The sequence below is a fragment of the Annulohypoxylon truncatum genome, assembly GCF_022578515.1.
Source record: "Annulohypoxylon truncatum strain CBS 140777 unplaced genomic scaffold F4807scaffold_18, whole genome shotgun sequence".
NCBI classification, from domain to species: domain Eukaryota; kingdom Fungi; phylum Ascomycota; class Sordariomycetes; order Xylariales; family Hypoxylaceae; genus Annulohypoxylon; species Annulohypoxylon truncatum.
In genome coordinates, this window is record NW_025953804.1 from 570555 (window position 1) to 583720 (window position 13166).

The 13166-nt window shown below is 46.7% G+C and overlaps 4 protein-coding genes across 4 annotated transcripts; 3 read left to right on the forward strand and 1 right to left on the reverse strand.

Annotated features, from left to right (window-relative positions):
- The first annotated feature begins 2815 nt into the window (after positions 1-2815).
- On the forward strand, positions 2816-4007 carry F4807DRAFT_427941 (lytic polysaccharide monooxygenase). The gene is made up of 3 exons (XM_047998218.1): positions 2816-3040; positions 3096-3449; positions 3506-4007. Exons 1-3 carry the CDS (start codon positions 2989-2991, stop codon positions 3793-3795), a joined length of 696 nt encoding a protein of 231 aa, XP_047853820.1. The 5' UTR covers positions 2816-2988; the 3' UTR covers positions 3796-4007.
- Positions 4008-4249: 242 nt separating this feature from the next.
- Positions 4250-5788, forward strand: F4807DRAFT_427943 (uncharacterized protein). The gene has a single exon (XM_047998219.1). The coding sequence runs from the start codon at positions 4421-4423 to the stop codon at positions 5570-5572; it is 1152 nt and encodes a 383-aa protein (XP_047853821.1). The 5' UTR covers positions 4250-4420; the 3' UTR covers positions 5573-5788.
- Positions 5789-8183: 2395 nt separating this feature from the next.
- Positions 8184-11451, forward strand: F4807DRAFT_467859 (glycoside hydrolase family 3 protein; the record flags this gene model as incomplete). Its single annotated transcript, XM_048002542.1, has 4 exons — positions 8184-8209; positions 8328-8515; positions 8591-8900; positions 8959-11451. 4 exons carry the CDS (start codon positions 8184-8186, stop codon positions 10703-10705), a joined length of 2271 nt encoding a protein of 756 aa, XP_047853822.1. The 3' UTR covers positions 10706-11451.
- Positions 10791-13074, reverse strand: F4807DRAFT_102918 (uncharacterized protein). Its single transcript, XM_047992655.1, has 2 exons — positions 12866-13074; positions 10791-12792 (listed from the first exon to the last, which is right to left on the reverse strand). Exons 1-2 carry the CDS (start codon positions 12944-12946, stop codon positions 10876-10878), a joined length of 1998 nt encoding a protein of 665 aa, XP_047853823.1. The 5' UTR covers positions 12947-13074; the 3' UTR covers positions 10791-10875.
- Between the last annotated feature and the right edge of the window lie 92 nt (positions 13075-13166).

Sequence of the window (13166 nt, forward strand, 5' to 3'; positions counted from 1 at the left end):
ATATTATCCTCTAACATTTACTTGTACAAGTCGTTCTATGCTCCTTTAGAACAACGCAACGAACACAGGGATAATTAGTCGGTCGGTTTATTGGCATCAATAGACCTCAATTGTTCGATGAAACTCCACACCTTCCATTGGATCCCAATTCGTCGCCTGTTCTGAATTGAAGGGCGATTGTGAAACTGAGATGAAATGAGATTCAAGGGCTGCTTGAATATATGAAGTATGAAAGCCGCGACTGCAGTGTGACTGTGCCACTTGAGGTTTATTGTTCAGTACGGGGTGGAAATTTTGAGGAGGCTCGTCAATATCCATCATCTCCGGCAACGTTTCCGGAGGTGTCGGTTTTTGGAAGTTAGAGTTGAACGGTTTACTTCGCCTTCTTAGTTGATTCCTATGAGATATCCGGGACCAGTGTACCTTGTTGCATCGAAATTTGTCCCTAGGATTGTAGCAACGATTTATGCGAGAAGTAGATGCCGTTGACTGAATATCGAAACAGCTATTGAAGCTGTGGTTGCTTTCCGTTGGTGTTGGATCCAGTTGGGGATAGACAGGTTCCCAATCCATCTCGACCGGATATGTGCCATCAGAGACGTCGGTCATCTCTATATCAGTTGCCAGTGTATCACTCTGAGGGCTCGGCGGCCGGCCTATTATCTGGAGGGGATTGAAAGGGTTTGGCATACTGGTGGCGTATGATTGATCCGCTTGAAAAGTCGTCGGTTCTCGTATCCATCCAGGAAAGACTGGTCCGGAAAAGTTTGGGCTTCTTGGAAATTGGTCGGGAAAGCAGGGTGAAGGAGAGGGTGGTTTTCTGAAACCATTGAAAGCCATCCTGGTGACTATAGGGATGAAGGAGATAATTATTTAGATATCCTGTCTTTCGTTTGGAATGGAATGGCGACAAGTTTCTAGGTTGGCGAGGCTCAATCGTCAGATCTTTAGCTTTGGATACTGAATTGGGCCGAAAAGCGTGCTGGTTAGTATTTATGATTTTGAACAGAGATAATTGGAGCTGCAGAACGTAGAAGCTGATCTGTGTCAAGAAACAGGAATGGTTAATATTTAGAGGATGGATGCCTTGGTATTTATATGAAGAGAAACTACACACAATTTTGAACCAAATCATGGGACTTTCGGAGATGGGGTTCTGAAGGTTGGTCGAATATTCATAAACACATTATTGGAAAAGGTTTAAGCCCAGAGTATATGTGAAAACGTGGCGCACCTAGGAACGGCTTCGGAGCAAGGGTGAGTGTTCATGAAGGTCCGTCAACATTGTTCGAATATAGCATATTCAGACTCACATTACCAACTATTAGATATGGACTCACCGGTATTGTAGCTATCGAATCGGGACGTATTGTCGACAACTCGTAGCTAGGTACCTAGGAAATTTAGTAGGTAGTTACAATAAAGTGGAAGATGATAGGAATATCATTTCAAGTACTCAGGTCATGGGGTTCAAACGGTGTGGCGTCTGAGATGTTTTGTGTCAACTTAAATCTCGGTTTTCTATTAGCCCCTTTTCAAGAGACTCTGGTGAAGTGGCGGCTTTTCTAGGTGGAGCATGGATTCATAGTAATAAAAGGAATCGTAATCAATTTGACATAAATAACTATTATGCCAGAGAGTGAAAGCGTCTGCATCCATGGATGTTTTCTCTTATTTCCACGATGTTAATTCCCAGCTGCAGCCCTATCTCAAGATCCAACCTCCAATGTCCACATCGTTGACTCATTGGCACTAGAAATGTAATTCACTGAAGAAATTAACTTTAACGTATAATGTAGTGCTTTAGATAAATACAAATCTTAATTACCTAAAACTGTATTAATCTTTGGGTTAGCTAAGTTAGCTTCACGCATAGCAGTTATCCTATCAAGAGTGGAAAGTTTATTCTGATTGTAACCCAGTAGGTAGGTATTTAAGTCGGTCTTGCATATAGAAGATGATAGACTTTAGTGCTATCTTGTAACTACAACGCCATCTAAAAACTCAATTCCGATTGCCCAGCGTAGAATACTAGGGGCAATGATCACGGGGTATTCGAAGTTGAATTTAAAGTTAAATTCCGACGATATCGTACAGTAGACTCATCTACTTCTACAAATAATCAATTCATTAACTATATCATTATATCCATTTAGTTGGCATAAGACTACAGCTCCGCCACGATTAGTAACTATACTTCAAGCAGCCCCTGAGCTCCACTGGCACCCACAAAACCTTACTTCTAGATGGTTGAATGCCTCTGAAGATCACTGTGAGAGCCGCAACGCTTACAGGCTTAAAGGGCCTGCGCTGTCGCCAATGTACAGTTACCAGTTTTGTGGAGACTGTAGTCTTGTGTCAACTAAAGGGATAGAGGATGTCAATAGTTCAGGCGATACGTATCACTGATAAGTGTCTTGAGCAGGAATCCTAGCAATTATAAACTGCTTGACAAGAGGGGAAAACATAATAGGTTTCCATAATTCGGCGTCCTGCTTATCTAACCATTATTTGAATCCGTACACGTATAAACTATATAGAGATACTTACTCATGCTTGAAGTAAATATGTCTCTTCTCGCAAGGTCACCAACCCCCTGTCGGCTTGAGGCTGTCGTCGATTACGAATTGCTTAAAATTTCCCCGCATGTATTTTATGCAATGCCGAGATCTCTTTTAAATCGATGGAGTGTATATATATCTTAAATTGACTTGAATATTAGCCGGGAAGAAGTCTATAGGTTGGCAAAACAAATGACGTTACCTGAAATGAGAGAAATATATGTTTCTTCCGAGAAGGTCGATTCGGAATAAGACATGACTAAACTTGCAACAAATTAACATCGCCGCATCCCTTAACTGGCCTTTATGAATTAGCTTGAGCGTAAGCTGTATTAAAAAGGCACATAAAGTCGGGTACACACTCTGGATGTGACCCTTCACTCTCCTCGCTCTTCAATTTTCTTATACTCAAATTTTTCGAGTCACGATGAACATCCTCGCGAGCCTCCTGATTGTGGCCACGGCCGTGCAAGCCCACTGTATGTTAGCCTTGGATTTTACTTAGCTCTGAGTATTCTTACTAAATAGTTTTAGACACGTTCCCGAGACTTGTCGTTAACGGCGAATCCGAGGAAGCGGACTGGTGGGCTACTCGAAAGACCAAGAATGCCGATAGCAAACAGGGGATTGAGAATCCGACCAGTGCAGATATTCGCTGCTACTCATCACAAAATGCAGCCAACGTCGCCACCGTCCCTGCTGGTGCTACTATCCACTACATCTCAACCCAGCAAGTCAATCACCCGGGCCCTACTCAATATTATCTAGCCAAAGTGCCCGAGGGTCAGAGTGCTTCTAGCTGGGACGGCTCCGGCAACGTCTGGTTCAAGATTCACACAACGACGCCGACCATCGATAGTAATAAGCAGATGACATGGCCCGCACAGAGTAAGTCTTTTCAATTTGATTTCTAAGGACTAAAACAACAATTGACGAATTGTTAGATGAGTATGTGTTAACGAATGCGACTATTCCCGCCGCAACCCCTGACGGAGAATATCTGCTTCGTGTGGAGCAAATCGCATTACACCTGGCCAGTCAACCGAACGGAGCCCAGTTCTACCTTTCTTGCACGCAGATTAAGATCACGGGGGGCGGAAGTGGTACTCCTGGGCCTCTCGTTGCATTACCCGGAGCATACAAGAGTAACGATCCCGGCATCCTGGTGAACCTGGGTGCGATCTCAGCAGAGTCCCCCTATGTTCCTCCTGGACCTGCTGTTTGGAGTGGTTAAAGTGAATGTTACATCCAACCAAGGTTTTCCTCGTCGACCTCTAAGGACAACCACCTTGTATCGTAAAATTTCATCACTAGGTAGAATGACCCCGAATCGATTCCAGGTTATTAGTAAAATTATTCAAGGTATTTTTTGGGTGATGCATATACCAGTTGCTTCCAGTAATATATATCTCCTTAATAGACACCTCTTTAAGTCCTCTGTAGAAATTCAGCTTCGAGAAGCACTTTTCTAGAAAAGTCCGCCGTCCCAGAGCGGGCTACACCTCATTGGTACGCGGCTTCTTGCAGGGAGAAAGTGATATGTGATATCAGTTCTAGGCGATAGTCTTCTATTGGATCGATAACTTGAAGGTAAATGAGGGATCTCTGTTTGCAGTGCTGCACTTGGAGATTATAATTGGCTCTCTAGGTACATATATGCAATTCTTCAGTACTGCATCACTACCCTCGGAATGCTGCATAACAGCAAACGCAACAGCCCAGTAGCGAACGTCATTCCTTAATGCCCAAAGGTAGGTAGAAACCTCCTGAAGACGAAGCAACTTGGTTCTGTTTGTGAATCCGTGAATGGGATATAGACCTATCCATAGCTCAGCTTGAAAGACCACCTACTTAGGTTTATGATATCTTCATTCTCTAGGTTAGTTATACTCTTGTCATTTATAGTAAAACCGAAATCGCCACGCAACCAGACCATGAATCGACTTTGTCAATCTTCCTACGGGAGTCTCGAAGCAGTCATCAACTTCGCTGGCTGTAATGGAAATCCTGAGCAACGCCTGGTTCACTTTTACCGGGACCGCGTCAGTGGAACATGGTCCAAGGCCGATATGATTTCAACTAGGCCTTTCTCTGGAGGCTCAATCATACAGAATTGCACCAAACGAAACCGAAATCAGAATCATGGCGATTTCGAAGTTCTTGTCTTGGAGGATGATGGATTGATGAAACACTACACAAGGGACAACACAATCCCCGTAGACAGTGGCAAGTATGCCTGGCAGCTTTCGGCTACGGTCAACGAGGGCCTGCATCAGCAGTACGGCAAGGTGGTGGTGCGCGATGCTGCACCTCTATACCAAATGAAAAGCCCCATAAGCGAGTCGTCGAACAGAAACTTCCTACAGACCGCTCTATTCACTGATAACGGTCGCATTTTGCATTATCATTGCCCCCAACCTGAGGAGCCTGATTCAAAAGAGATACGCCATCAATGGAAATTCGTTGACAGGATCACGAACTATGCCACGGGCCCAGCGTGCCTATACCAGGACTCTGAGGATGACCTGAAGGCTCTAGTTCCAAGCTCCGACGGAATTGTCGAGTTCTCCTTTACGTGTGGGGCTTGGAATCGACTTCGAAATATCCCCGACACCAGCGGCCCCGCATGTATCTATAGCTCCAATCCGGCCGAGCCTTGGGTAGTATATGCGGTTGTCAGGTGTGAGAATCAGCTACTGATAAAGTCGAATAAAAAGAATGAAGCGGACACATCGACATGGTCGACTTGCCCAACTCAACTGCCATCTCCCTTAAGAAAGCTCTACCGAAGCTCTCACCATAAAGAACATGGTGGAAACTCAATGGCAATTATTTCACAATCTCTGTGTTCTCTTGGGCATTCCCCTAATACGGAAGCCATCGTGTTTCACCCTTGCGGAACGGGATGGCAAGATAGATGGATGGTCTTGCATTGGAGTCGCCTGACAGTGACTCAAGACTGGGTGGTGTCCGGGGTAGTGATGGCTGAAGTGAAGGGCATGCCAATGTGATGAGGACGGAATGGAAAATCCAGATATTTACCTTGGCAGCGGTTGGATGTTGTAAGTACAAGGGAATAATTGTGCCAATGGTACTGCAGAACCCGGTGGTGACCCGAGAGTTTAGACACCCATAGTCCCACTGCAGTATCTCCATAGTAACATGTCGTTATTTGACTAAGTAATTTACCTAATGAGGGTGTAGTCCCATTGTAGAGAATATGATTCTTTTCACAGGGCAGTTGGGTAATCCATCCATATAGGGATTAGCACTTGATTCTATGGGAGCAAAGCTCCCCTTTACTTGATAGATCATTCCACTCATTATACTAGAGAACCGACACCCACAGACTGTGACAATTCATAACAAGGAACCTACAATAACCCCTTATCAGGTAGCTAATCCCAGATAAGGATTAGAAGGTAGAATGGCTGAGCATGGACTTACACACATAAGAGCTCGGGTCAACTTAGCTACGGCGTCAGTCTATAGCTCAAAACATTGTTAATACGACTAAGACAGGGCAAAATGAATGTAGAACCACTTGATCTTCACGTCATTGGTTCCTTGATCGACTGATTCCGGTCTATGCTACCCCTTGATCCATGCCAGGTGGCATCTATCAGTTGAAGGGATACTCTACGACTGTCATCAGCTCTGCCTACCTATATCTAAAGAGAACCATTGTGTAAGAAGGGAGCAAACTGGGTCGGTGAGCTTCCTGGCGAGAGTACAGCAGAGAGCACAGTGCCCGTATTATAATCCCATGGGCTTTTCGCCACTGAATATTGTCTATTGTAGATGCCTAGTCATGTTGAACTCTGAAGCTGTAGCAACGGCAGGCCAATGTGTAGAGCACGGACCATAAAAGGCGACAATGGTCAGGGGTCTGTGAGTGAAGAATCACAACGACCGTCTGAATAAACTCATAAGTCTTGTGCTGTAGATAGTGGGCCTCTTGACCTGAACTGTTCATATATTATTGTAGCCTACTTTTGCACTTTCTACATCGACCCACTTACCTCTGTCTACTGATTCACCTCTAACCAGGAAGTCTTAAATTGGAAAACTCCCAAGTTCATCTTCTTCATAAACCACACAAATCTCACAAACCTCACAAACCACAATTATCAACTTCCACGCAAACCAACGCCTTGCTACCAACTCTTGCCATCGCGTTGTTAAACCTGATCTTCATCATCATGGATGCGCACAACTCGTACGTACTGATCTACCTAATGCTTCTTTCCTACGAGAGCTTGCTAACAGATATCTTCGCAGCATCTTCGTCTTCGAGCGAGGTGAGAACAACTACGCGACGTTCACGTTTGATTCCCTAGCATACTGATGGATTACAAAATACAGATTCGTGCCCGGATACTCAGCTGCTCGTACAAGCAAACGTCGTGGTCATGAACCGCCTCGCTTACGGCTACCAATTGCCACAAATGCTTAACGAAGTCATGCGCACCATGATGACGCTTCCAGCGATGACTCCCATCTGGAACTGGTACGCTACCCTGGGTTTCGTGATCTTGAGTAAGTGATCCGATAAGTCTGGTTTAACTTAGCCGTACTGACGACTAATAGGTCAATTCGGCACGAGGCCCAGAGTCTGGCAAGATTAAATCTCCAGAAGTTCGGCATGAACAAGCGCCGCGTAGCCGAGGAACAATTCAATTGCCTCGTTGCTTGGATTTCTAGTACCGACTAGTATCTACGAAAGTCTGCGTCCTACGAACTACGTCGTCGATGGCTTGGCATAGGTCTGGATCACTTGGGGAACGTGTAAGCATTTGTTCCCATCTCTGTTCGCCCTTGTTCTACCCAGAATTAATCAAGCTAACAGTATTTTAGGAGAGGGATACTCGACGTCTTGGGGGCGGCATAGACCAAATCATCTCCTGTACTTCTCATAGTTGATCTCAGTACTGTACCGGGCATTGTCCGAAAATACACGCCCTGCCGACGAGACTTTCTCGTTGACGACCCCACAATGTTCTTGATGCTGGATGCTACAGTGAATTGTCATCGTAGAATCCTCTGGGGGTAGTATTGATGACAACGTACTTACATTATCTAGGTTACTAAGCAATCACTTGGTTGCTGGGTATTCAAATTTGGCAGTATCATTTTCGCTCATTCACTCGGAGCCGACGTATTACTCAGCCGTCTTGCCCCTCCGATACTCCCAAGAAGCGAGTGTCATTTGAGTCTTGATGGAATCGATTGATCGCTAGGTAGGTTACCTAGCGGGGAACAGATCTTACCGTTCTGGGACTCCCGACCGACTACCGATCCGACTCTTTGGCTCCAAATTAGCTTCCCCGTCCTTGACAGGGGCTTGATTCGTCGAGTTCGTGGGCTCCCACATGTGTCCCTGCATAAGCATGCTTGTCCTCTCCGCAGATGCTTGTACCCTCCGCAGACGAGATCGCCCTAGGTTATGAACTATCTAGGTAAGGCAAGATGGTTCGCCGTCTAAGTATTGCGCGATCGAAACCCGGTAAGACGAACACCCGATATGCACGTCACGCTCAGTACTTATAAAATCCGGTTGGCGATGAGTGGATGAATCTCGCGGCACGTCTAGGTGCCAGAGAGCGACTGCTAGCTCCCTGGATGTTCCTATCTACCTACCCGCTCAAGTAAAGGTCGAACATCGCCAGTGTTTGCGAATATGGTCCGTTTCATCACCACTGCCTTCCTAGCTAGCCTCTGGGACGTAATATGCGCCTCCGTTCTCGTCCGCGCGGAGCACTATAGCCCAGCATACTTGGACTCATCGCTCTCGCCAAAGGAACGAGCGGCAGATCTACTCCAGCGTATGACCTGGGAAGAAAAGGTTGGCCAGCTCGGTGGTGTCCGACGGACTCTCGTACATACCAACGGGCAAGCGACATTCAACAAGACAGCTTTCGATGCTGTCCATAAGACTCAGAATGGGCAGATAGGTATGCAAAGGACGGACACCTATCCTGACGAATAAGCGTGGGTAGCTTACTGACGTCCAATGAACAACTAAATAGGCCTGGGAGCTCAGTATAATTATGCCAAGGATGTGTTGCCGGTCGTGAACGGGCTGCGTGCTGAGCAGATCAATAGTACGAGGCTGGGCATCCCATACGTAGTGATCACCGACTCCATCAACTCGATGTGGGTATCCGGCGGCACCCTATTCCCCGGCGCTGTTTCCATGGCCTCGTCGTGGAACCTCGATCTGTACGAGCAAGTCGTCGCCGCTATCCGAGACGAGAATCATGCGCTCGGCGTGAATTGGGTCCTCTCTCCGGAACTCGACATTGCGTACGACCCAAGGAATGGCCGAAATGGCGAGATGTGAGCCTTTCAAGACCACCACAGCATCTCCAAGACAGAACTGACAGACTATATGTAGGTTTGGAGAAGATACGTATCTCGTCTCGCAATTCGGCACGAAGTACGTCAAGACTATGCAAGCGAAAGACGAGAATGGCTTCGTCAAGATCGCAACGACGATTAAGCATTGGGTATATGGTCGCGGAAATGGCGGTGTCAACCGAGCGAGTATGTCTGGAGGCATAAATCATATCATGAACGATCTAGCTGCCCCGTACATTAAAGTTATTAAGGAAGCTGACCCTCTGTCGTTAATGGTCTCCTATGCGTCGGTCGACCGTGTGCCTATGTCTATCAATGGATACATGGTTCGGGATATATTAAGAGGCAATCTAGGATTCAAGGGTCTAATCATGTCAGACGCAAGTTCCATACAGTACACCACGACGGAGTCGATGGTCTCAAAATCTCGAGAAGATGCCGCTCGAAAGGCGCTTCGCGCTGGCTTGGAACATGAATTATCACCTGACGGAACGGGCCTCTACACGACTCTAATCAACGAAGTTAATAACACCGAAATCGCAAATCTGATTGACGAATCCGTCTCGGCTTTGCTTAAGATCAAGTTCGCGACGGGCGTGTTTGATAACCCGTTGCCTTCCGTCGAGAACATGGAGAGCATACTTAGAAGCAAGAAGCATCTGGAAATAAACCGGAATATCTCTCGGGAGTCTATCGTACTTCTCGAAAATGACGGCATCTTACCACTTCACAGGAGTAACGTAAGCAAAATCGCAGTTGTGGGGGCGTACGCAGACATGATAAACGCTGGCATGTACGCGGCTTGTAATGCCACTGATCCTTCTTACGGTGACTCGTTGCGTCGGAGTCTCGAGAACAAACTTGGAGCTGAGAATGTGCTCTACGCTCATGGTGTCGACGCACTTCCTTCAAACGACAGTTCAGGCATCGACGCCGCCGTGGCAGCTGCCAGGGAGGCTGGGCTTGCTGTCGTGGTACTCGGTTCAGGATACGGCACATTTGATACAACCGAGATAAATAACCGTCGCACGGATGGTGAAGGCTTCGCACATGCGGAATTGGGATTCCCGGGTCTCCAACAACAGCTATTAGATGCTGTTTTAGACACCGGTGTCCTTACTATACTGATTATGAGCAGCGGACAGACATTTGTGCTTAACGAATCGACGATGCGATCCAATGCCATTATCCACTCCTGGTTATCTGGCGAGTTCACTGGCGACGCCCTTGTCGAGATTCTATTCGGCGACGTGAACCCTAGTGGAAAGTTGACGGTGACGATGCCACAGGCCAACGGCGCGTTCCCCGTCGCATACGATTATCTACCATCCGATGACAGAGGAGGTTTTGGCACTGCTACATTGTATGATTGGCAGTGGCCGCAGCTAACTCGGTATGCACCTCTAAGATTTGGGTTCGGACTGAGCTACACGAGGTTTAATATCTCGTCACCGGTAGCTCCGAGTATAGTGCCGTATGGTGGTAACGTATCGGTTACTGCAAGGGTGACAAATAGTGGTAGGGTCGCTGGTAAGGAGGTAGTGCAGCTATACTATCGACCGGAGTATAGCGTGATTGAGTTTCCCGTCATGAAACTTGTCCGTTTCATCAAAGTAGACCTGGCGCCGGGAGACTTCAAGGATGTTACCTTGGCAGTACCGCACAACGAGCTTGGATATTACATCGATGGTAAATGGAGTGTGGACTCTGGAAACTATACCTTCTGGATTGGAAGTAGCTCTAGGACCGAAGACTTACATCAGTTCAATGTAACAATATCATAGCAGATAAAAGCCAGCAGACAAAGGTGTAAGCCAGCCTATGTCAAGAACTAATGTTAAGAAGTTGATAACCGAGAGTTGTTGAATACCGGTATAAAAAGGCTGTATATGAATCACATTTCTGATGTGTAATGAGCGCGCTGAGTTGACGAAGTTGACATTCCATATTAAGGTCAAGGAAAGGGGTTGTAGAGCCAATTGTTATCATGTTGTCCAAACCACAAGGAGAAAGGGAATCGGGAATTCTCTGTTTGATCCGACAAGGATGGACTGAGGGCAGAGTCATGGTAAAATTGAGCCTGCTGGTTTGAGCCATTTTCAGAGTAGTCATCCCCATTATATTCCGAAGGCAAGGATTCTCCATCTCGTGTGACTGGTAGATTATTTGGCGCAATGGGGACATTACTTGTCGAAGCCTGAATGTCTCGATCAGCTGTTACCGCCTGTTCGCCATTGTCTTCCCCGTCGGAAAACTCTGCCTGTCTTAGAAGGCTGTGGATTGCAAGCCGTTCTCTGGTTTTCGCAGCTGATGAAAGTTGGTCTTCGGAGTCGCCGGTGGACTTCGCGTTGGCATCAGATGGTGGGGAAACGGGCGCAAGTCCCTGCTGAGAGAACGTCTTCACAGAGCGTTGCATTTCCTCAATTATTGGTCGGACGAGCACTGAAGTGCCATAAAAACGTTTTAGTGCAATTAGACATAGATCGACTCTGCTGGTAGCGAATTCTGGGCTGGGACGGTCTTCGATCGTACCGAAGTGCGATATGAAAAGGAGGAGACGAGCGGCGTGATACGCACAAATGGCCATATCAAACTCCAGGAGAGGGCGATCGATACTTTGCTGATTTAGATTAGTTAGAATATCAATGATTGACATGGAATGTTTTAGACAAGATAACTCTGCTGCTGCTATATCGTCGGGATCAATGACATGAAGCACTACGGCGGGAGCAGCTTCAGGATATCCATCCAACAATATACGATAAAGATCGCAGTGACATTGATGCCATGAGACGATCGCTAAAACTCGCCGAGCCAGCCACAGATTCCCTAGCAGTTCAGCAATTTGACGAGGTAATAACTCAGTGCCATCTGGCATCATTGACTCGACGTCGGCCAGGCTTTGCTGAAAATCACCAATGAGCTTCGGCAGCAGAGGATAGGGCTGTTCGCAAAGCGCTACCGCCCTCGTTAATTTCATGATATCTCTCCGAACATTTTCCAGTCTTACGTGAAGACCGTATGATCCGTGATCTCCAGGTTGGTCGACGCCACTGAACTCTTCCTCTGAGCTTGGTAATTGGAGATATATGCTTTCAAACGGACAGAGTTCAAATTCGGGAAGTCCAACAGAGAAGTATCTCTCCGTAATTTTAAGAGACCACACAATTCGTCGGCGTACTTCTTTAGCGATGGGGTCGAGATCTTGTCGTTCATGGTTCAGACGCATGGCGGCGGCAGAGCGAGCTGCAATTGCTATGAGCATGAAGGCTCTTTGAAAGCAGCCAGTTTCCATGCGATAGTGAATGACCAGAAGCAGGGCCTGTAGGCGCGGTATTGTGGGGGATTCAATATGCTGCCAGATATGTTGTTCAGCTTCCTGAATCCAGACAGGCGCTTCTTCTAAGTTTTGCACTGTGTAGAGGGAGGCAATAGCACCAACTGCCAGAGCCAAGACTCTACGTTGCGCACCGTCTCTACATCGTCTCTTGGTCGATTCAGGATGCAGAAATGCAAATGACGGCATAGGGTAGATCTTTTCGAAGAAAATGTCAATAAGATTTAGCATCCTTTCTGGTAGGGTACCCGTACCCGCCTCTTCGTCTTCTTCAAAGGAAGAGATGGTAGAGACTGGATTCAAAACCGGTCGCTTAGGGGTTGGATAGACGCATGTACGTCCTCGGCGCTTGCAGTTGGTGCATCGCGGCGTTGTGCCCGAACATTTGATCTTTGATTCGCGACATGTTGCGCATGCTCGCACACCTCGCAACCTCCGCGGGACACTCTGCGCAATAGATTTTGAAGCAGAGGAGCAATCTAACCCGAGACGTTCACAATTTCTGCAACTGCCTGGTCGTTTATCACACTTAACCTATGATATGGTTCTGGTGTGAGTGGTACAAGGAGAAGTAAGTTCTAAGCAGCTAATGACAACAATATCTTACCTTACGATGCCGGCACTGTGCGCAAGTTCCAGGAATAAATGATGAATCTGTTGCGTTGAAACAAGTGAGATGTCTTTCCATTGTGATGTATTGCTCTTCCTTCCAAATGTGAAGTTTTCGCCCCTGCTAAGACGAACACGACGCTCAACACAGTCGATGATGAGGGAGGCAATGAATATGTGCTTAGCTTATGTATTGGAAAGCCATTCGCAGAAATCAGCCATGTACATGTAAATAAACAACCTGTCTCGTAGCCAATGATTTAGTAGCTGCTTGACATAAGTTTAAGGCCTTCCGGCGT